This window comes from Thermobia domestica, chromosome 11 (genome assembly GCF_964235325.1).
Source record: "Thermobia domestica chromosome 11, izTheDome1.hap1.1, whole genome shotgun sequence".
In the NCBI taxonomy this organism is placed as follows: Eukaryota; Metazoa; Arthropoda; class Insecta; order Zygentoma; family Lepismatidae; genus Thermobia; species Thermobia domestica.
Genome location: NC_137464.1, coordinates 215162907 through 215187080, shown reverse-complemented (window position 1 = coordinate 215187080; position 24174 = coordinate 215162907). Strand labels below are relative to the sequence as shown.

The following is a 24174-nucleotide window of genomic DNA, read 5'->3' as shown; positions in this document are numbered from 1 at the left end:
AATGAAGGATAGTGTAATCCCATCTATGATCCAGATTATCTTTGTCCAGTTTTAGGACGGGGTTCTTCAGTTCTTATGGAAAACAATTCAAACATATTCGTGTCGGTGATGAATGAGCACTGCTTTAAAATATTACTCTCATGAAAACTAAGTCTTCGCTCCTTCTATTGATCGCCAATGCATTTACGGAAGTTGGAAAGATACATTCATGTCAACTTTATATTCTTCACAGATTTTAAGACTTTAAATTCATAATTTCTTCAACAGACAGAGAAATGAATTAATGTGGTCAAGAAAATTGGACTTACTGCATGTACGAAAAGGAAGACTGTATATCAACCCACAAATATTGAAAAAACTATTAATTTTTTAACGTATTATTTTACGAGACCAAATTCATTTCAATTTGATAAATGAGGATTTTATTTATTTATTTGTTCTTATATCAGAAGGGTTCTACACGAAAGGAAAAGCCTATCAGTATGCCAGTTTAGCACCAAATGGAAATCACTGACAAGGATGTCATTGAACAACGAAACAGCTTGTTCTTTTATATTTGAGTCACATACGTTACACTTTATATGAAGGTTAATTTCGCACCCGTGGCGAAACTGACGAATAAGCGAGCCAATTATCACCAAATGTTCTTTAATAATATATATGTGACGAAAAAAATGTAAAAGTAGATTTTATTACAATGAATAGGTGTCGTAAACGCTTAAATATACAAACGCAGGTATATATTCTTTTTGCTATGCTGTTTGCCAACTCATGCCAGCGAAGAACTCTTGAAAGAAAAGGGGTGTGTTTCTTCTTTTAATGAGGCTAGTCAATAGCTTAGAAAGAAGTAGGCAAATGTAGCAATTAAAGAATTTTTTTTTTTTTTTTAATAATTTTATATCTGTCAAGGACCTAGCTGTGTCATACTAAAAGTACGTGATATCGGAGAAATAGTAATTGACATGCAAGTAAATGTTTCTCTAAAAGAAGCCAATTTACTTCATTCTTGCATATACGGTGTGCCTAATTGTAATTCTCAATTTATTCCTTCACTCCAGCTTACAAATTTGCATTAGTTTTTATAATATAACAACAGGATATATAAAGGCTTCCTTCGTGTCTATATACACGCCTTCGACACGGAAGACCTGTGTTCAGTTCCCGGTAGGAGCTCATATGGTTCAGATCCCACGGTAAGCTGTAAAGCGATGTCTCATGTAGCCTTGCTGCTGAAAGGGACACTAAACTCCAATCTAGCCAACTGGAGGGGAAATAAACTGGCCATCCTACTGTAGCTCTACCGGCTTAGTGGCCTCGCTCACTGATAGGCAAATAGGCTAGAACCAGCCTTTGGCAGAACGCAAACAGGAGAAGACTTCAAAGAAAACTTTACTCAAATTGTAATTGTTAAGACTCAAATATTGGGTGATAATGTTTGAAAGAATTGGGCTCATTCCACCGAAGAAGACATTGAGTTGATTCCATTCTCTGTGACATTGTTGTTCTAGGAAAGAGTAATGTGGATACTTACCTAAAGCTTCCGAGCTGTAAGTCTCATTGTAATAATGTTCTTCTATTCGAACTTTCTCAGTGTTAGATTTGTTTCGGTTATTGATAAACAGATAAATTATGTAGGGGGAAATAGGTACGTTCATTGTCTACTTACTTTACGCGTTTGAATAGTAGAGAAGACTATGTGGCATTTAATTTAGCATTCGAGATAAATAAGTAAATATGGAACTCTTTCAGATTTGAATAAAAATAACTGAAATTATTCTTTTTTCTCTGTCATCTTTCTTAGGTTATAACACCGGAAATGGATAACTTCCTGAGAGAGAAAGTTATGTCGAAATGCAGCATAGGATTAGTTGGTGGATCAGATTTGAAGAAGATTGCGGAGCAGATGGGTGGAATGGATGGTAAGTAATGCATTTGTATCCTTTGACGAATATAGGTAGTGTTTTTTATTATTATTATTTTTATTATTATTATTTTATTTATTTATTTATTTATTTATTTTAAGTGAAATGCCGCATATTTTCTTAAGTTTCGGGTTCTAGACAAATTTAAACCTGCTAGAACCAGAAAAGTGAAGATTAGTGAGAGCGGTAGAATGGTCAGAATTAAAAAGGAAAAGCAAAAATAAACTTACATAATATTGACGGAATATTTGCTTCTGTGTTGTAATCAACCTCTTAAATTAAGGTATCTTCTAGGGTAGGCACCAGAATTAGAACTTCTTCCGAAAAAAAATGCATATACTTTGAACAGATGATTAGAAATATGGAAGAAAAGCAATTGTGAATCCGAAAGTAAAATATGTTAATTTGGTGCGAATGAAATGTCTGCTTTGACGTCTAGTGGGAAATTGATCTCAGCAATGCAACACATGGATGGACTAAGGTCACCCACCTAACGTCACAAACTCTGTACGTGTACAACAAACAGACTGGGTTATTCAGAAGGCAGGGCGTTGTGGAACAGGCTTCTATGAAAGTGCACTATAAAGAACATACCCACCATTCACCGTTGCTTTATCAAATTTCGTTCCGGCAAAATGAGCTCCTTGAGCACCGACCAAAATCATGTTCGGATGAGCTTTATGTTCCGAACACCGTGGAAGTGGACCCTTGGAAAAGTGTTTGTGCCATTGCAGACGACTTACTCATACACCATACTACTATCATTTGACGGCTTCGTGCAATGAGTAAAGTGAAAAAGTGCCACATAAGTTGACACTGGTCCATATGAATCTCCACGTGGAGATTTGCAGTTTTCTGAGTGTTAACAATAACAGAAGTACCTGCATCGAATTCTCATTTTTGATAAAAAAAAATAATCTCCTATGACAATCATAGATGGTCAGAACAATGATTGAATCGTGATCAGCGACCTGGGTGGTTTCCTAAACCATCTCTTCACTTCTACAAGGTGTTGTGCTGGTATGGTGATCTGTGGTGGGAGTAATCTTTCTTGTCTCTCTCAGACGAGGTGAAACTATCAATGCAAATCGTTACAGTGGTGAACTCTATGAAACGCACCACAAACTTGTCCTCAGGCATCCAGCAATAATAATAGACGTAGTGTCTTTTTGTTGTATGACACTACTCGCCCACAATTCACATAAAGGACGGTGCATCCCGTGAGTTGCAATTTAAAGCCCTCGTTCGATATTTCTGTCCTTGACTTACTACCTCTTCTAGCATCTCGACCACTTCTTGGGAGTGCAACTTGCAGTTGAAGACTTCGTATCACAGACTTCAGACTTTTTCCCACAGAATTCAATCGTTAACTGAACTATGCCAAGTGTGGGTTGCAGACGGCGATTATTTTGATTAACCAAGTATTGTAGGTGTTTACCTGTGGCAAATGACGCTATTAAGATGGACATTTTATTCATACCAATCTGATATATAAGGAGCAAAGGAATTCGCTGATAAAGACTTATCTGTTTGAGACTCTAGATGTACTATGTATGCAATATCTGTGTTAAATACAATTGTGATTAATGTTCTTACTAAAACGATAAATGACTATACTGAACAACAATGTTTCCGATTAAGTTCCTGGATGTAGTTAACATTACTATATGTTCAGAAACTGTGGTCGATACGCTTACTCATTACAGTAATATTTGTTGAATTTTAGCGCCCCTTCTTAGTACCGAGGCTGTATAAGATGTGGACGTACAGTTTAAGGTGAAATCCGAATCACCGTGGTGCATTCAAATTTGTAATGCTATTCTACTGGGAATGGAACCCGAGACCACGTACATGAAAGACGTACTGGACTAGCTAGAGAGAGCTGTTATAATATTAAATATACAAATGTTTGTATCAAATAATGAGCGATGAATGTTAAAATGTTCCTATACTGTGTGATAACAGAAACTCAGCGCTACGCTGAGGGGCGCACAAATTGAATTCAGTCAGTGACGTTGGGAAGATAATTGAAAGAGTTCAAGAGGAAAGAGCTGTTTAACTGTCATGGCCTGTTTAGATGAATATTTTAATGCATCAAATTACTTGTTTTTCAAATATTATAATCTGAACTGATAAGCTAAAGTTTTGAAACTTATGTTAAGAAAGTTAAAATTTACACTGAAGACAAAAAAAAGTTCTGAAATCGCAGACATTTTTGAGCAAGCTTTGACACATTCTGTTGCACCTCATAACATTTATTGAAAACGAGTCTAATTCTACTGTATTTTACTATGCGAACATCTTTAAATGTTGAATAAACTATGCATAACTATGTATTTGGATGTCCGAATTTGTTATTGTGTATTTATTCATATCTTGAAACGTTTTAATATAGCATGAAGTTTCTCTACTATTAAATATACCTTTCCTTTTCAGTGGTAAACAGGTATCAATATGTGTTCCCAGAAAATGGTTTAATTGCATACAAAAATGGACAAATTATAGCGCAACAGGTAATCATTGTATCTTCTTTTTGTGTGTAATATCCGGGTATTTAAAATAATGAATACTTGTTTACTGTTTGTGTTTGTAAAGGTGGGTTGGTGGGTGTTCACTTCGAGGCTTCAGGTATTCCACCCATATATGCTTGCGTCTTAGTATCTCAGTTACATGCTTTTTGGGTTTTGTGTTAAGCGGACATACGGTAGTAATTTCTCGGAAACATGGGTAGTGTAAAAATCAAGCAGCGTAATGAATCTCCCAACAGAGGTCTTAATTTACTGTGAAACATATATGGGGAAAATGCCGCCATGTCATATAGTATTTGAGTCGCATAAGAAGTTTTGAAAACAGTTGGGAAGAAAAGAGTTGGGAAATATTGTCGAAATTGCGTTTATACTTACATTGTATCGAAATTGGGACTGTAACATAAAAAAATAAATAAAAATAAAACTTTTATCTTCGTACTATTGCATATCAGATTATATTAATTGCTGAATGCAGGGTTTGTTTCTCTTTCAATCAAAATCTTCGATGTTTCTTCACACCTAAATTCCCCAGTTATCTGTCCCAGAACACACAGCTCATAGACAGATTTAGCTCATTTTATTCCTTATATTCACACTGTTGTTCGATACAGACATTAAAATCGTATATTTTATTCGCTTGATAATAAACAGTAATGAAAATGAGTATTTTTATTAAGTAAACGAAGTGCGTATCAATGTAATAATGTATTATATTAATATAATATCTTCTGTACTATTAACTTGACGACAAGGAATGCAATGGACTATCAAAGTACAATTAACTACAATAGGCTTAAATTACTTTAGTTACTAAAGACAGTTGAGTTACTTTTGTACCTTAGGTTTCTCAGACCTATAGCTTTTGACATAATTTCTTACTAAAGACAGTTTTAACTTTCTTAATAGTTATTTACTTCCTCGTGGTTATATGGTTAGCATATACATCCAGGCTTAATTTTCTGTGAGAGCTAATGTGGTTTGAACTACATTAAGGTATAGGTCAGCGTCTTGTATAACCTCAGTACTGGTTAAATGCCAATCCAGCCAAGCCTTAGAAGTTTCTTGTCCTAAGCTCAAACCTCTTCTCTCCAAGTATTCGATATGCTTGTAATACATTACTTAGGTGTCAGCCAACAATGAAATAAATTAGAAGTAAATATATTATAAATGGAGGAAACTGGATGAACACCAATCTCAACAGTGAGAATATGTAACTGTTAGAGCGGCGAACTAGGGATTGTAGTAATTAGCGCGCGGCACGGTAACCATATTTTTCGTAGTTTAAAATTCACATGACCTTTGGATATGTTTAACTTTATAAGTAAATGCTGATGACCGCTCGTATTGCCATTAAATAGTTTCTAGTTCTCCAAGAAAAATCTGTTTTCTTTTTGTCTGATTGAAAGTCCAATTTAAACAGTTTTCTTCGTAATTAATACTTAGTACTAGAATTCATGCATTTTTATAATTAATGTGTGTGCTAAATGTAGTTTTAATTTATTGTTTTTACTGTTTCAGAATATTCAAAAATACATGGGAGAAGAGAAGTTGCAAAGGTTTATCAACTTTGCATTACGATATATGTCAGATATCACTTTGCCTGTAAAGCGTGGGACGTTTATAGAGTTCCGAACAGGACTGATCAATGTGTGTCCTGTGGGACGAAGTTGTAGCCAAGCAGAAAGAGAGCAATTTGCTGAATATGATAAGGAACATAACATTAGAGAGAAATTTGTCAAAGCTTGTAGAGAGGAGTTCCCAGATCTTGGTCTTGTCTACGCTATAGGTAAGCTTTTTTACTGACACAAAATATTTAAATTAATGACCCATTGGTATGTCCTATATGCTAAAGAAGACGGATGATAATGAAAATAAGAATTTGTAGAATGAAAAGAGGAACCGAAGAAGCAAAAAGAGAAACACGAAATCATCATACACATTCATGTCTGAAAGCACCTTTTACATTATCGCATTGAGCTACCGTGCCCCTATTTTTAATGTCGGGTTTTGATCAGTGAGTTTTCAGTGAGATTTTGCGTGTGGTCATTGCATCACAAAATTAAGAGGGAATGTTTGTATAGTGAGGAGCAGCAGTTTTTTGTATACTTACTATCAGGTGTATGTATACATACTAATGTTACATACCTTTTCATAGCGTGGCGTGTTTTTTACGGAAATTTTTTACGGTAATGTGAAATTATGTATATAATTTCATGTAATTAAGACTTGTATATTAGAACATCTTCTCTACGCGGATACAAAAAGTGGTCTTACTCTGAGTAGCGGAAAGTACTTGTTTATTAAAGTCGTGTGTAGGTTCAGTTTCTAAGTAATCGTTATGAAACGAGCTTCTAGTTAGGCCTATCGAACATTCCTAGTGAGCTCTCTACAATAGATAAATATGAATTAAATACTTATTTTAAGGACTCTTATTATGTGTTTTTACGTCACCTTGAATCAACAGTACTGTGTATATACATTTTCTTTTTGTATGTATGTATGTGTATGTGTGTGTATGTGTAAATTGTAATAGACCTTCCTGCAGGTACAGGATGTAAAATACAAATGCAAATAACAGTAACATGAACTTCGTTCTCCATACCTGTTTTTCTTGTTTTATATTTTTTATAATACGAATAAAAATGATAGTGAAGCGGCTACTATATAGCTTTATAGTACTACTAGTTTTTCACGCGTCTACTAGTTTTTCATTTCTGCATGGATACTTCGTGTATGTCTTCACAGTCTCTGGGAAAACAACTCCTCAGACACAAAATCAAGTAGTAATTTGAATCTCTCTTGGATGCTAGGTTCTGCTTTTCATGCTACACTAAAACAATCAATTTGTGTAAGAGACAACTGCAATGTAGAAATAAAAATAAATCAATAAAACACTTTGAGATGAAATTAAAATAAAAGGTACGGGCCACCACACTAAACTTTCTCGGTCCAATTCCTAAGTTACAAGGTATTTTCGGAAAACTTCACTAAAAATAAACTCATTCTCAAAAGTAAACTACTCCTTGCAGATTTTTGCATAAGAAATAACTTTCGCCATATCTTAAGGTTATTAATGAAATATTTGATTATAAATAGAGCAACCGGCATTATGCTTTATTTTTTGTGTAATTATGCTTTATTTTTTTCCAGATTATGCTTTATTGTTAATTTCAATAATTGTTTTTCATTAATCGCATATAATGTATAATATTTACTGTACATTAAATATTCTAAATATCGTGATCTATTTATTAATATTTGATGCAGCCAGTTTCTTTCACATTTAATGAACTTTCTAGTTAATGCACTGTAAAGAGATATGCTTTTCTCGAGTCAGTTTTTTCTATCACTTGATAGCGTCTTAGAGGTGCATATATATAGAAAGGGAAAGTAAAAGATGCCACCAAAAAGTACAGAAAATGCTCAAGTTCAAGAGGTACACATAACAATATAGTGTGGAGTTCTTGTGTACTATTCCTTGTTGGGGGAAAGTTTTCTTTTCTTTTTTTTTTCCTTTTTTCTTCACATCAAAAGATTACACCGAAAAGTTTACAGAAATAAAACTGAGCTTTCCATTGTTGCATTGTTATGTTTTCAATGATTTTGCATTGTAAATATTGGTTTTAAAAAATACTAATACAGTATGTTAAACTTGCATTTAAACAGAATTTTCCAAGAATTATGCTATATATTTTAAATTATGCTTTATGCTTTATTTACTAAAATTATGCTTTATTATGCTTTTAAAATTAGTTTCTTCTGGACCCTTAAACAACCACAACCATGTTCAAGGTACCAACCATATGTCTAAATTGCTATTATGCTTTTTATGCGTTTGGGTTGCTTTAATTATAAAATAATAATTACAAAATTATTAAAAGAAAAGTAAACAACCCCTTGTCAATATTATCATGGAAGTGATTTATGCAACATTATAAGAATAATAATGACATTTATGTGCGAAAATTCGTTTTTAAGAAAATAGTCTGGAAAGAAACTCATCCCCTTTACACAGTATTATGGAGTTATTACTGAAATACTTATGTATGAAATATGAGCAAAATAGCTTGAGTCATTTTTGAGAAAGGCGTCCGAAAAGAAAAAAAAAAAAATAAATCACGCTTAAGAGTAAAGTACCTCTCGTAGATTTTTTTTTAAGGACAAGTGAGTTATGCAATATTGTCGGGATATTAATGAAGTATTTATTTATAAAATATGAAGAAAATTGCCTAATTTGTTTTTGAGAAAATCGTCCGAAGAAATCATACCCAAGAATAAACTATCCGTCATACGTTATTTCAGTACAAATGAATTATGCCATACTATCATATTATTAATAAAATATTTATTTATGAAATATGCAAAAAATCACATAAGTTGTTTTCGAGAAAATTGTCCGAAAAAAACCCTGCAAGAATAAACTGCTACTCATACATTTTTCAGAACAAATGTCGTATTGTCATATTATTAATTAAATATAATTAAATATTTATTTACGAAATATGCAGAAAATCGTGTGAGTCGTTTTTGAGAAAATCATTCGAAAAATACTCACTCCCAAGATAAAACTTCCCTTCGTACATTTTTAAAGGACAATTGAATCATACAATATTGTAAGGTTATTAATGAAATATTTATTTACGGAATATGAACAAAATCTCATGGAGTTGTTTTAGAAGAAATCGTACAAAAGAAGACTCTTCCCCCAAAATAAATTACGCCTTCTTGATTTTTCCCAAAGAAATGACCTATTCCACACGATGGGGTTGTTTTGGAAATTGATTTATGAAATATAAACAAAAATGTTAGTCTTTTTTGAGAAATTCGCAATCTTTTTTATTTTTACCCTTAAGTAAACTACTTTTATTTTTAGGGGCAGGAAGAAAATTCGAAAATTCCCCTGGAGAATCACCGTAAAAACCTTAACTCTAAAATTTGACTGAGGTACGAAGAGCAGTATGGTCTCTAGGTGCATGTACATTAGGGTGAACAGATGGACAGATGTGGAAAAATAACTTTTTCGATATGTATGGGCAATGAAACGTGTAAATCCGTTGAAATCTAGAATTCGACTTTTTCACGATAGTCATACTTTCTTCTGGCTTTTCGTCTCTCGAAAATAAGAATAAAATAAATAAATTAAATGAAATCACTTTGAGATAGAATTCTTTTTCCATAAAGAATCTGCTTTCCTTTTTTTAGGAGTGAAATGATAAAAGTGCTAGGTGAGTAGAGAACTCACAAAATGCCAAAAAGTGAAATATATGTATTTTAGTTTTTGGCATTTTGTGACCTTTATTCAACCAGCACTTTTTTCCTGTAGTAGATTCTACAATTAAGGCAATATTTTTTATAGAGTATAGTACTTTTGAGTCCTAGATTCAATCCCAGACTGGCTACTTTTATGATTTTCAATTTGACATTGCATTGCTTTCCTTCCTGCAAAGCTCTATTATGTAACTGGACATGTCATTAGCGTGATTTTGATGTCCTAACCAAACTATTAGTCTCTGAAAGTTACACACTTTGTTACTTGCATTGTTTGGTTGCCGAAATGCAAACTTTGAAGAAAAAAAAAGAAAAAGAAATATTATATTTAACCAAGAAGTAGATAAAATCAGCATCCACGATTTTGTTTTAGTGTAAAACCACACGTACGTTATTTAACAAAAATTCACCTTTTATGGGCCCTTGGAATCCTAATCGGGTAATTACAGTCCTGGAATGGTTTCGGCAATCAATCATCTTATCTTCGACAGCCAAAGAGTTTCGGCTTCACAAATGTATTTACATGTTATTTAACCTTGTCATTTTTTCACAGAAAACCCAAGAATCAGCAATATTGGGTTGTACTCCTTCCTTCCTGTCTTTACCATCTACGAACATTCTTCTCTTTGCTGATGATTGTAAAAATTTTCATAAAGTTTCTACCATTGATGATGCCCTATGACTTCAACAAATTCTTACTAAACTTACTGACTGGTGTGTAACTTGGAATTTAAAACTAAACCCACAAAAATGTTGTACTCTTAGTATTTCTTTGAAGAAAAATAAAATTTATCACATATATTGTATTGATAACAGTCCTATCGAAAGAGTCGCGACACATAAAGATCTCGGAGTATTATTTGATGAGAAACTTATATTTGCTGATCACGTCAGTTTCACTGTTAAGAGTGATATGAGAATACTGGGTATTCTTTACAGATTTACTGAAATTCGCGATCTCAAATCACTCAGTATTTTCTTCAAAGCTTTTGTATCTCCTAAAATTGAATATTGTTCACCGATATGTAATATGGCCTGTGCTTTAAACTTATCCCGTTTTGATTCTGTTCTTAAGTTTTCCCTTGCCATTGTCAAACAGAGAGTTCTTTCAGTGCGTAGTCTTAATAAAACAGAGCTCCTGAACAAACTCAATATTCAGGCTCCACTGACTCGACGTATGGTGGCGGAACACCTTGTTGTTTCTCCATAAAATTATCAATAGTAAAATTAACTTCGAATTGTTGGTCTCCGTTCTCAATTTTCGTGTACCTTCTCGCCTTACTCACAGTCATACGTTACTTACATATGTAACACTCAGATTATCAATTATACAACGTTCCTTATACTTCAGAGTGGCATCATTGTATAATAGTTTATTGTCAGATGTTGATATTTTTGACTCTGAAAATCATTTTAGAAACAAGTTTAAGTCTCTGTAAATATGGTATATATATCGGGTGTCAAAAAATTCCACCGACAAACTTCGGGAGGTAAATCCTCTCATACGAAGAAACAAAAAAAGCTCAGTAAACATGGGTCCGGAAACGCGTTGTTTCGGAGATATAAGGCGCCGAAACCGTGGGAAATGAATCTTCAAAGGCGTATATTTCAGAAACTATTCAACGTAGAGGGTGCGGTTTGAAAACTCACAAGCGAAGTCATACCTGCTCTGGTTAAACATACATGTTTCATAATCTTGCAATGCCTGCGGAAGGGATTCCCCAAAGGAGCATGGGGATTCCCGGATAATCTGCCGAGTGAAGATGGCTCGAAAGGGGTATGAATGGACGACTTCCTCAGTTGTTAACAGTACTTCCTTGTACCAAGACGATAACTCAAACGGATACAAAATGGTGGACACTTGTATACCTGCTGTGTGTGGTTGCATAACCGCCACATACAGATGGTGCCCAATAATGAAGTTCGGAATATGAAGTACTGTGAATATGCAGTCGAAGGTTCGTAGTGAGGCACGTGCGGTGTTGCTATAGCATAAAACACGAAGTAGAGTGATTGAAATTGTGAAAACACTTAATGCAAAGGAAAACCCCAAATAGCACGATAGCGAATACAGTCAGCACATTTTCACATGTGAGTAATGTTTAGCAATGACTAAAAATATCGTTATGTCTAGTGAACTGAGGGAATGTCACTATTGAACGAGACCCAATATTAAGTACATTACATGAATGATCTGATTAAATGTATAAGAGATTTGTGATTTGAAATCATATGCATTATCTTAATAAGTCTGCAACCGTCTACCTGATTTCAATGGTATTTGTTCCTTTCAGTTGTTGCACCGTTACGTGGATAAGCAAGGAAGCAACAGAAAGCAAGGTTGCAAGTTGACGCGCCGTATCGCGGGGTCAATCCCCACTAAGAGTCAAAGCTTTGGACTCAACAACCAAGAGATGGATCGGATCGCATTTGAAACTTTAGGTCCCGTCTCCATATAGCGCCGCTGCTGAAAAGGAACGTTGAACATCTTAACAAATAAACAATCAGACAATAAACAATTGTTATAAACGTACAATTGAATGATACTGTAGTGCGCGAATGTGATATCTAAATGAATTTGTTTAGCTCGTTAAATTAAATGTAAGTCCTGCTACGGTTTCGTTTTCTCGTCGGGTACCCAAGCCGCTCGTGTTAACGGATTCCAAAATATGTAAACAGAACAATAAACCACCTTCATATTTTATACCTTGTCTTTATTCCTCCATTTAAAGTTACATCAAGATTGTCTTCGTGTCCATTTTGTTAGGTCTATAAGGTAGGGACGTTATTACAAAATAATAATCATAAGGTCATACTCTTCTCATGTTTATTTTTGCTTACAATGCAACTGCTAGAGCCTCAAATCTATACGCCTATTCCAATTTAACACATCAGAGTAGATTAAATGTAGAGAGAACCGGGTACGATTCTCGTGTTCAGTAGCCGATCTTGAAAGTAAAAACTGGAGGGAGAGGGGGTGTCAGCATTTTGCTATGTAAAATACGTAATTTGGACTGCGTTTTGGTATTTATGACATTAGTGATTTTCTAGTAACGCAGCAACATTGGGGAACCAAGCCCCCCGACCCCACCCTAGATTCGCCACTCTTTGTTCAACCATTCTGAGTGGCTTTCTTCAGTTTAACAAGTCGAATGCCAAGATGGTACCTCTATAAACGCTCTGGCCGCAAGATCACCTGCATTTGTGTCTGAACTTTAGTCGTCGGATGTAATTAACTCTCGTAATGTAAACAGATTTAGGCTGCATTCAAATGCACACGAAGTCGAACTCTGGAAGGTATTGTTGATCTTTAAAAACAAAAACAACATTGATTATCATTTTACTGTGTGTAAGGAAATTGGTGCCTGGTCTTCTTTAAATCTTAAAACATGTAAGAGATATTTCAGTTTTACATGATAATTTTAATTGAGTCCAGAATATTCAACAAAAAGATTTTATCCTTGAAATGACAGTACATAGCATTTTTCTTACGTCCAAAACTGTTTATAAGAACAAAAATACGATAGAAGAGATAAAATAAACATTGACTAACAGAGTCATGCTGTTAGTGGGATTCGACTCTAAGCCATATGACAGACGAGCACCTAAAGAAGCTAGTCTACCGAAGACTGACATGTATTCTGGAAGCGACTGTGCTTGTGTGCAGTGCTTACTGTCTGTGCTTTATAAAACACCGTAGTGGGAAATGGAGTTTACTTGGGAAGAATTAAGTGATAAGCATCTGGCATATAGTGCAGCTTTGGGAAACGCAAGGGAGGCACAAAGACTGTATAGAGAACGTTTTCCAGAACGACGGTGCCCCCATCACACTACATTTACGTCAATTGATCGGCAGCTGCAAGAATCAGGTTCCTTACATATTCACCGGCCTGATGCAGGAAGACCACGAACAGTGAGAACACCAGCATTCGAAGAAAATGTGTTGGACCAATCTGAACAAAATCCCTTAACAAACACGCGGGCCGTTGGACATGTGTTGCATGTTCAGCACCAGCAAATGTGGAACGTCCTACATGAAGAACATCTCTATCCATATCATACTTAAAGAGTACAAGTTTTGCGTCCTACAGACTATCCCAAACGTGTGCGATTTGCCCGATGGTACCTGCGGCAGTGTGTGGAGAATCCGCAGTTCGCGCTGCATGTGTTGTTCACGGATGAGAGTAGTTTTACTTCGTGACGGATGTTACAATGCTCATAACACTAGTTAACAAAGGTTTTGTTACATAAAAGGAAATGCCTGTTCTTAAAGGAACTTTTTGCGCTGAATTCGAATATGCACTCGGTTTTTCTCCATCACGTACGATTTTCCCGTAACAGAGGGATTTTCGGGAAAATCCCTCAAAAATTTCCCTTTTCGTTTATTTTACACCCCAAGATCTTGTCCCCTTGCATACACTAACATAGAAATTATACCTAAGTATACTTTGATTCATATTTAACAAACCCTCCAAGTTTCGTAATAATCGCTTTATACTTTCTAGAGAAATAAATATGTTTGTATGTATACTGTGTGTACTGTTTATTGCACCTTATAGTAATGCTTTCAGATTTTTTAAGTTGAGGTAAAACGTTTTGCTTTATTACCACAAACACATATATAAAATATAATACAATATAATTTACAAGTGTGACAATTTACAATAAACAATAATACAAATGTACCAAAAGGTCATGAAAAGACAATCAAAACTATCACAATATATGAAACTTCCATTGGGTTACAAAAACGTACACTACTTCCTTCTTTTGTAAGAAATGTTGCATTCTCTAACAAGACCCCAACAATAGTCCCCCATCATTGAAGGATCCCATCGTCCCTGGTACCTTTTCTCCATTGCCATTATATCTTAGTGGAATCTTTCTCCCTGTTCGTCGCTGAGAGCACCTAGGTTAGCAGGAAAGAAGCTGAGGTGGGAGTGCAAAAAGTGGATTTTTAAAGACATCCTACAACCCAACTCTTTGTATTTCTGTATCATGTCCTGTACGATTTCTGTGTAACTCTCAGCTTTGTTATTGCCCAGAAAGTTGCGCACAACACACTTAAATGCTGTCCAGGCAGCTAGCTCAGCACTGTTTAACTTGCTGTCAAAGCTATCATCAAGCATTAATTTCCTAATTTGGGGACCAATAAACACTCCCGCTGAAATCTTAGCATCACTCAGGTTAGGGAACTTATCTCGCAAATACTTGAAACCTTCACCAGATGTGTCCATGGCTTTGACAAAGTTTTTCATAAGTCCTAACTTGATATGAAGTGGCGGTAGTAATATCTTATTAGGATCTACCAAAGGAGCGTATTTGACGTTGCATTCTCCAGGTACGTAATTAACTCTAGGTTCCCATTCCTTCACTTCATAATGTTTGTCATCAGCTCGGCTATCCCATAAACATAAAAAACATTGGTACTTCGTGTAACCGCACTGCAGTCCTAATAAAATACCAACTACCTTGAGATCACAACATATTTGCCAACAATGGTCCTTGTAATTTATAAGATTTAGCAAAGTTGACATGGTGTCATAAGATTCCTTAATCTTCACTGAGTGCGCAAGTGGTATAGAAGGTTTTTTATTTCCATTATGTAAAAGGACAGCTTTAAGGCTGACCTTTGACGCGTCGATAAATAACCTTAATTCCTAGCTCCGCCATCAACCCATTTATATCCGTACATACGCACACATTATCTTGCATTGAGAAATAGCTTGAAAATTGAACATGCCTTTTCCTGTACACTGATATGTTCGTTTCTGCATCCAATAAGTTCCGCTGCTGGAGCCTTGATCCCAGAAGTTCCGCCTCTTGTTTTGTCAGGTGCAAATCACGGACTAGGTCATTAAGTTCACATTGCCGGATGAAATGTGGCTCGCGAACACAGTCAGGGATGAACGTTGGATCCTTGGATGTACATGTTGATGTCGATGGTTCATCAAGGTCATGATCATCATCAGAGTCTTTTGGCCATATCTCTTCTCAGTTGGTAGGGGGCTCGGGAAGTGGAAGTTCATCCCCGTGCGGAATAGGTCTAATTGCAGATTTAACGTTGGGATAACTTATTGTGTATTTGCTTTTTTTAGAATGTCCCTTAACTACTGTGAGACAAAAATAACAATCATCCAGATGGTTGGTGGGTTCTCTCCACACCATTGGTACAGCAAATTTCATGAACCTCCGTTTCCCTTTGGCCCATGCAAGTAAAGTGACGTAGCACGACGCACAAATTATGTTGGGTGCCCAAGTTTTGTCCTGATCTCCCACACGACATCCGAAATATATATAATATGCTAGTTTCACCGATGGCGTAATGGATCTACACTGTCCTTTAACTACAAACTGGCCACACAAATAACAAAAACTATTTGGTGAGTTAACACACGAACGCCGTCCTCTTGACGCCATTGTACTGATCACAAACTAAACTTCTGGTCTTAGTTGGGTATAATGCCGTTAAGATCAAACATGAAAGCACTCTTAGCAGCAAAGACAACTTTGAAAGTGAAGTAGTGTTAAACCACACGTCAATATAAAAATGTACAAAACTCCCTCACCAGGTGTCAAGAACCCAAGAAAGAAAGAATTGCGCAGGGGGAGGGGGGAAACAATACCGTAGTGGAAAATTCAGACTGCATTAGTTCATTGTTGTCAACAATGAGTCTGTATTCCATTCTTTCTTTCTTTTGCATTCTGTTACATTTGATAACAAATATTGATAACCATTTCATGAACAAAACGAAAAAACTTGGAGAATTGTATATATATGTATTAAGATATACATATACTGTGCGTTTTAAAAAAATATACGTTGGAAGTACATTCTATTTTTATACACGTTTCTAATTTACAGAGAGCAATACAAGTGTGTTGTTGACTATTGTAAATATTCATTTTTATGTCTGTGTTTGTAGTAATAAAGCAAATCGTTTTTACCCCAACTCAGGAGATCTGAAAGCATTACTATCAGGTGCAATAAACAGTGCACACAGTATACATACAAATATATTTATTTCTCTAGAAAGAACAAAGCGATTTTTACGAAACTTTTAGGGTTTATTAAATATAAATCAAGGTATACCTAGGTATAATTTATATGTTACTATATGTAAGGGGACAGGAGCTAGGGGAATAAAATATCTGAAAAAGGGAAATTTTTTAGGGAATTTCCCGAAAATCCCTCTGTTACGGGAAAACTGTACGTAATGGAGAGAAACCGAGTGCATATTCGAATTCAGCGCAAAAAGTTCCTTTAAGATCAGGTGATTTTTCTCATGTAACAAACAAAAAGTTTAAATTTGTTAACTAGTGTAATAGGCATGTGTGGGCAGCAAACAATCCGCATGCAATGTTTCGCCGAGGTCATCAAGAACGATTCACAGTTAATGTGTGGGCCGGTATAGTGGATAATGTCTTAGTAAGACATTATGTATTACCTCCACGACTGAACATGCATACTTACAGTGTGTTTCTTTCAGAGGTACTCCCGGAACTGCTAGAAAATGCCCCCCTTGCAGTTCGGCGACAAATGTGGTTCCAGCATGACGAAGTTCCACCCCATCGGCCGCGACGCGTTCAAAATGTACTTTCTGATATGTTTGGGAATCAATGGATCGGGCATGGTGCTCCTGTAGCATGGCCTCCTAGATCACCGGATATGACACCTATGGACTTTTACTTATGGGGACACATGAAGGAGTTGGTCTACCAGACACCAGTGGAGAATGAATTGGACTTTGTGGGCCGCATTGTCGAGGCTTCCGCAAGAATTCTTGTTAACCACGACGTTTTTCCTCGTGTGCGAGACGAAGTGCTTCGACGCTATCTCTTATGCATTGATGTCAATGGTTCACATTTTTAGTAGATTTCGTGAAGTTGTAAGGTACAAATGAATTACAAACACCATTTCCTGATTGACTCGTCTTCTGTTTTTGTGCTTTGTGTATTTTATTTGTGTGCCTGGAGATTATGCTTTACAGCATTGCACGCCACCAACTATGCCACTAATATGCGAATCACTTTATCGCTGTTCCCAGGAGGTCATTTGTCAGCTGCTTCTTACTATGTTAATACTATACTTCACAATGCTGCATATGTTAACATACATTTGTCCACGATAATTTATGTACATTTTGATAGCGGGTTTGAATCTAGTTTCAGCAGCTCTCAATCACTCTGATTTATGGGTAATGCTGTAGCGAAACCGCACGTGCCTCACTACGAACCTTCGACTGCATTTTCACAGTACTTCATATTCCGAACTTCGTTATTGGGCACCATCCGTATGTGGCGGTTATGCAACCACACACAGCAGGTATACAAGTGTCCACCATTTTGTATCTGTTTGAGTTATCGTCTTGGTACAAGGAAGTACTGTTTACAGCTGAGGAAGTCGTCCATTCATACCCCTTTCGAGCCATCTTCACTCGGCAGATTATCCGAGAATCCCCATGCTCCTTTGGGGAATCCCTTCCGCAGGCATTGCAAGATTATGAAACATGTATGTTTAACCAGAGCAGGTATGACTTCGCTTGTGAGTTTTCAAACCGCACCCTCTACGTTGAATAGTTTCTGAAATATACGCCTTTGAAGATTCATTTCCCATGGTTTCGGCGCCTTATATCTCCGAAACAACGCGTTTCCGGACCCATGTTTACTGAGCTTTTTTGTTTCTTCGTATGAGAGGATTTACCTCCCGAAGTTTGTCGGTGGAATTTTTTGACACCCGATATTTACTTTCTGTATTTTTATATTTTTTTAATTTTTTTATTTCTTGTTTGTTATTGCTTATATATATTGTTACATTCTTTCAGTGTAAAATGGACATTGATTTGTATCTGAAACATTGTAAATAAATAAATATTTGTTTTAAAATGTTCTTGGTCACTACACAAAATAACTCATAAGTTATGGCACCAATATTAAACCAATGTAAAATGCTACTGTTTAGACATGTTTTATACAGTTTAATTTATTTCACTTTACTTTACTTCACTTGTTTGTTTTTCCTCTTCTATAGGTCATACCACTACCTAAGGTATATCCTATCAGCCGTTTTCAAATTACAAGAATGTATCCAGACTTGAAGTACAACGTTGGCCATTTCAGTTTATTATAGAATCTTATTTGCTTGTATATCTGATGAGCGAAGCATGATTTTTGCTACTATGATGCTTTATTCAATTGATAGAGTATTCTGAGATAATATAACAAAAAAAGACATGAAAAGAAATTAAATTTTTGTTTGTTTCGAAAAGAAAAAAGTTTTATTTATCACATAATATTGTTAAATTTTTTTGTTTGTTTCGAAAAGAAAAAAAGTTTTATTTATCACATAATATTGCTATATGTTCTTGTTTGTGTCAGATGAAGATTTAACTTTGATTTCACTTTTCTTTCTTTTTCTTCTTCTGCGATCTAGGAGGTCAGATCAGCTTTGATGTATTTCCAGTTGGTTGGGATAAAACTTACTGTTTACGATATGTGGTAGATGACGGATATGATGAAATCCACTTCTTTGGAGATAAAACTCACAAAGGCGGCAACGATTATGAAATCTATAGTGATGAGAGAACCATTGGCCACAGTGTTACGTCACCAGCTGACACGATGAAGCAACTGAAAGATCTCTTAGACTTGTAATGTACTACTAGTTCTAAGCCATCATGCTATGGAGCGTGAAATACAATTTATTTTCCTTAATTTTAGAATAAAGTGCAGTGCGTTTTGTTTGTGTCATATTTTCGTGGTGGAAGATTATATTGTGATTGTTGTTGATTGAATATATGATTGAAATTTATCAAGGGAAGTTCATGTGAAGAATTGTACTGGAATTTTATTATGAATATCGCAATGTGAAAAGATGCTTTTACCCAAATAATAATAGATCATGATTAACTGAAATTGTCATTATCTGATCTCTGTTGTTTTAAGTATTTAAAGCTCGTACCAACAGAATTATGTCTTATTTTTATTATTGTTTATATTTTATATACCCAATATTCTTTGTTAATAAATCTATTTGAAATTGGATGTGATTTCATTATTAATCTCTATAAAATTCAAATATTCTCAGCAGATTTTAATTAAAAACATGTCAGGTTGGTACATATTCGATTGGTTTTAAATCAAATTAAACGTAGAGAGAAATATAGAGAAAGTGCCTTCCATTTCAATTCAGGCAGACCATGTACCATCACCATCTCAGATATTGTAAAAACTTTTTTTTGATAGCAACTACACATGTTTTTAAGAGACCCATATTTTTTTGTTTTGTTGAAAAAAAATTCCCGCCAAGTAATGGGCCATCAAAGACGGGGAGTACAATTTATGAATTTTAGAAGACATGAAAAATGGTCAATTTCGGAGCCCCACCATTCAGCTATGGAGACAGTTAGTGTTATAATTCTTGCTGTGGTATGTACATAGGGATATAAATAAACTATATTTTATTATAGTTTGGTTTGCGCATGCGTATCTTTTTGTACATAAATTAACAAATGAACGTCAGTTTATCTGAAAAGTCAGTTTGCGAATTTTTTTTCGAGTACTTCCGGTTGGAATTTTAAAATTCTGTTTCCACGGTCAGAAAAACCTAGTTACCCGCTCTTCGAATATATATATATATATATATATATATATATATATATATATATATATATATATATATATATATATATATATATATATATATATATATATACAGGGTGGGCCATTTTAATCAATCCACGGAAATATCTGAAAAATGATAAAACATGGAAGAAATATTTCAAGTACACGTTATATATTGCTAAGGGGGAAAACTAATTCCGCCAAAAGTACCTCTCTCCACCCCCCATAAATGGGGGTAACGGAGGGTAACTTTGAAATGTCAAATGGGAACATGGGTCGAGTAATACCTCGTTCGAAAGGTCTTGGAAAACTAAGTAACGCTGTACCAAAAGATGTTTCATATGGAGCACCAGTTTCAAAATGGCCGCCATGATATAGTTCGGAAACTCCAGTACCCGTAGTATGAAAACCATGGAAAGTAAATGAATGGAACAAAATTGAAATACGTAAATATCATAGGGCATATCGAATGATGTGATCCCTGTGATCCCAGCGGCTTCCCTGAAGGGGTCTTGTCAATGTCCAACCGGACAACGGTTCGGGCGTACGCTTGACCTACCCAATGCTGTTTGGAAGACAGACTTCATGGATAGAGAATTGGTGCACTGAGTTAATGCGGATGGCCACATTTACATTTTGATTAACTATTAACACTCTTGTCATATTGTGAGCTTGAGGGACGAAACGGTGTGTACCCGAAATGCTTTCCGAATAACCAGCACGCATTGCATAAAAGTTTCTGTGGCGACGGAGATCAGCAAATTCACACGTTTGTAAGTCCCAGCAACTGCATTATTCGACAACTTCTTTCGTATAACGTTCCTTCTGTTTTCGCCTCAAATCATACTCAGCCATATAAATATGCGTTACCATTCAAATAAAATTTCACCTTTTTTTAGTCACTACAGCGTCATCCTTACAAACAAATGTTTCAACCACACCATACCTATTTGTAGCGTAGCCTTAATTTGCGAATTAAAGTAGAGTTCTCACTTGAACTTTCACAGTTACTTTCCACCCCACTCACATACAGAGCGCAGGAAGATATTATTTTGCAGGACTTTGATTTCTCTCTATACATTATGGCAATTTTACTCTAACATTTTTATCTCTGTTGTATCATTCTCGAGCCTTGGAACGCCTCCGTGGTTTTCCTATTTAATTTTCGTTATTTTCATTTATCTCTAACCGTATTCATACTACGGGCACTAGACGTTTTCTTAGACACATTCACCATGCCTTGGCGATAATTTTGAAAACGGTGTCTCATGTCGAAAATATTCTTACCGGAGCTGTTTGATATTCATTTGTCTATGTAACGTGATGTTACTCGCTTCAAGTTGCTATTTGAAATTTTCAAGTTGGCCCCGGATACCTTTCAGTGCAGTCACCCCGACAACACCTCTCGACGTGCTTTACGTCAGTTACCTACTCCAGTTTTTCTTGTGTTGATTTATCTCCAATCGCTTTCATACTACGGGTACGAAACCTTTTCTCTGACACGGATACTATGTTTCGGCGGCCTTTTGAGAACAGTGCCGTTTCACCTCAATCGTTTTCTCTTGCAAGATGTTTGATTTTGCAAGATTTATCGAACGAGGTATCACCCGACTCATGTTACTATTTGAAAATTTGAAGTTAGCCCCAAAGACCCCTTCAGGGAGGCCACTGGGATCACAAGGACCACACCATTCGATATGCCCTATGATATTTACGCATTTCAATTTTGTTCCATTATTCATTTACTTTCCATGGTTTTCATAATACGGGTACTGGAGTTTCCGAACCATATCATGGCGGCCATTTTGAAACTGGTGCTCCATATGAAACATCTTTTGGTACAGCTTTACTTAGTTTTCCAAGACCTTTCGAACGAGGTATTACTCGACCCATGTTCCCATTTGACATTTTAAAGTTACCTCCATTTATGGGGGCGGGGAGGGGTACTTTTGGCGGAATTGGTTTTCCCCCTTAGCAATATATAACGTGTACTTCAAATATTTCTTCTATGTTTTATCATTTTACAGATATTTCCGTGGATTGATTAAAATGGCCCACCATATATATATATATATCGCTTCTGTGTGCAACCATTTCGTCGCAAAAAATTCGAGAAATTGTCAAATTTTAAAAAATCGCCGTTTTTGGGCACCATTTTCTCGAAAACACCATATTTTAAAATACTGAAATTTTATCACATGGTTCAACTTTACATGAATAATAAACACACCAAATACCATTCTCGAGCAATGCTTCATGAATTTGCTACAGCCTTTTGAAGTTAGCAAAATTTCGTTAACTTTGATGTCACAGTTGGCAACACTGGAAGCAATAAAATGCGACAATTTGATGATGTTTGTGGTTCACATTTATTAAATGAAGAATAAAAGTTTTTCCTGACTGCTTTTTTATTATTTTCATCAAAAATGCTCTCTGAAATAGTAAAATGAGGCCCCCTCCTAGGCCTCCAAAGTAATCTGAGGTAGAAATTTATTTATTGAAAAAAATCCCAAATACAGCATAACTTTGCCATTTTACACAGGGAAATAACAAAAGAAAGAAAAAAACAAGACAACAATAACAACTACAACATAAAAGAGTGTAAAAGTAATATTTCGTCAAAACTCGTTTAATTGCTCTTTCAAACACCGAGTAGCTCGAAAAAATGTTCACATCAGTTACTACTTGATTATAACAGTTTGACATTCTGTGAAAAACAGGCCTCTGTATAATTGCCAACCTAGGACGGACAAGATGGAAGAGGTGGGTATTCCGGGCTATGCGGGAAGGGACACGTAAGGATAGTTCCTGAAGTCATATTTCCGATCTTAAGTTTCCATTAACTATTTTATGAAGATATTTCAAGTCAGAAATAATTCTGCGTACTTCCGGGGTCTGGATATTAAGATGTCGCAAGAGTTCCTTCTTAGATAATATTCGAAGTGCTGGAACACGAAAACGGACTATAGCAATAAAGAAATTGAGAGTAGAATTAAATCTGGAGAGATGTGTAGGTGCTACCATGGCCCATATGGGAGAGCAATAATTGATCTTGGGAGCCATTAAGGTTTTATAAAAAGTTGCTAATGACGAAACAGTGCGTAGTTCATTGAAATTACGATTACGAAACACAAATTTTAAGTTTACTTGAAACGGCCATCCAATAAATTCTGATGATCTATAAAAAGCCTGAACTATTACCTCAGTGATAATTTGCAATGTTCCAGGCAAAGTCCCAATAAGTGCGATGTCATTAGTGATCGAAAATGGACAAAAATTCTGAAAAATAAAAATATCGAAACGTTTTCTTACACGTTCCATCAAAGAAATTTACTGACTTTTTAAACAGAACAATCTCAGCATAAGAATGGGTCACATGAAATTCTATAGTATTCAACCAAAGTGGGTCAGTCCGCAATCTGCGAGGGAAGTGTGTGTGTATTGTGTAAATTTTAAGTTAGCTGCTACTGAGTGGCAACAAATCAAAGGTGCAGCCTGTATTGAAGCTATCATCAGTGACTATTTTCTTTAGTAGTATGATCCGTAGAAAATGACAGCTGTCTTCTTCAAGAATGTGGTGAATATCCTGGAGTGGAAAGAATAAGTGTGGAGTGTTTAATTATTGATCCTGATGAAAGTGTTAGGTATGCAATATGGGAAAACAATGATCCCTGTTTTTTTGTTAAAAAAAAAAAAAACTGCCACTTTGTTTTCGTATCGTAGGTTGCTGGTTTAACTGTAAGAATTGTAATTCAAGACTACATCAAGAAAATCCAAACAGAATTAATTGCTACCGAAAAGCATCGTATAAAATTTCAAGATACAAATTCTAT

At 35.5% G+C, this 24174-nt stretch overlaps 1 protein-coding gene across 2 annotated transcripts in view; it reads left to right on the top strand.

Moving 5' to 3' along the window:
- Pmm2 (phosphomannomutase) overlaps positions 1–19762 on the top strand; it is a 33957-nt gene extending 14195 nt beyond the window's left edge. For both annotated transcript variants that reach the window (XM_081731606.1, XM_081731607.1), the window contains exons 3-6: positions 1802–1919; positions 4359–4435; positions 5969–6236; positions 19152–19762. In XM_081731606.1, coding sequence (XP_081587732.1) covers positions 1802–1919; positions 4359–4435; positions 5969–6236; positions 19152–19372 — 684 coding nt within the window. In that variant the 3' untranslated portion in view covers positions 19373–19762. The remainder of the gene's footprint in view (positions 1–1801; positions 1920–4358; positions 4436–5968; positions 6237–19151) is intronic.
- The last annotated feature ends 4412 nt before the right edge of the window (positions 19763–24174 follow it).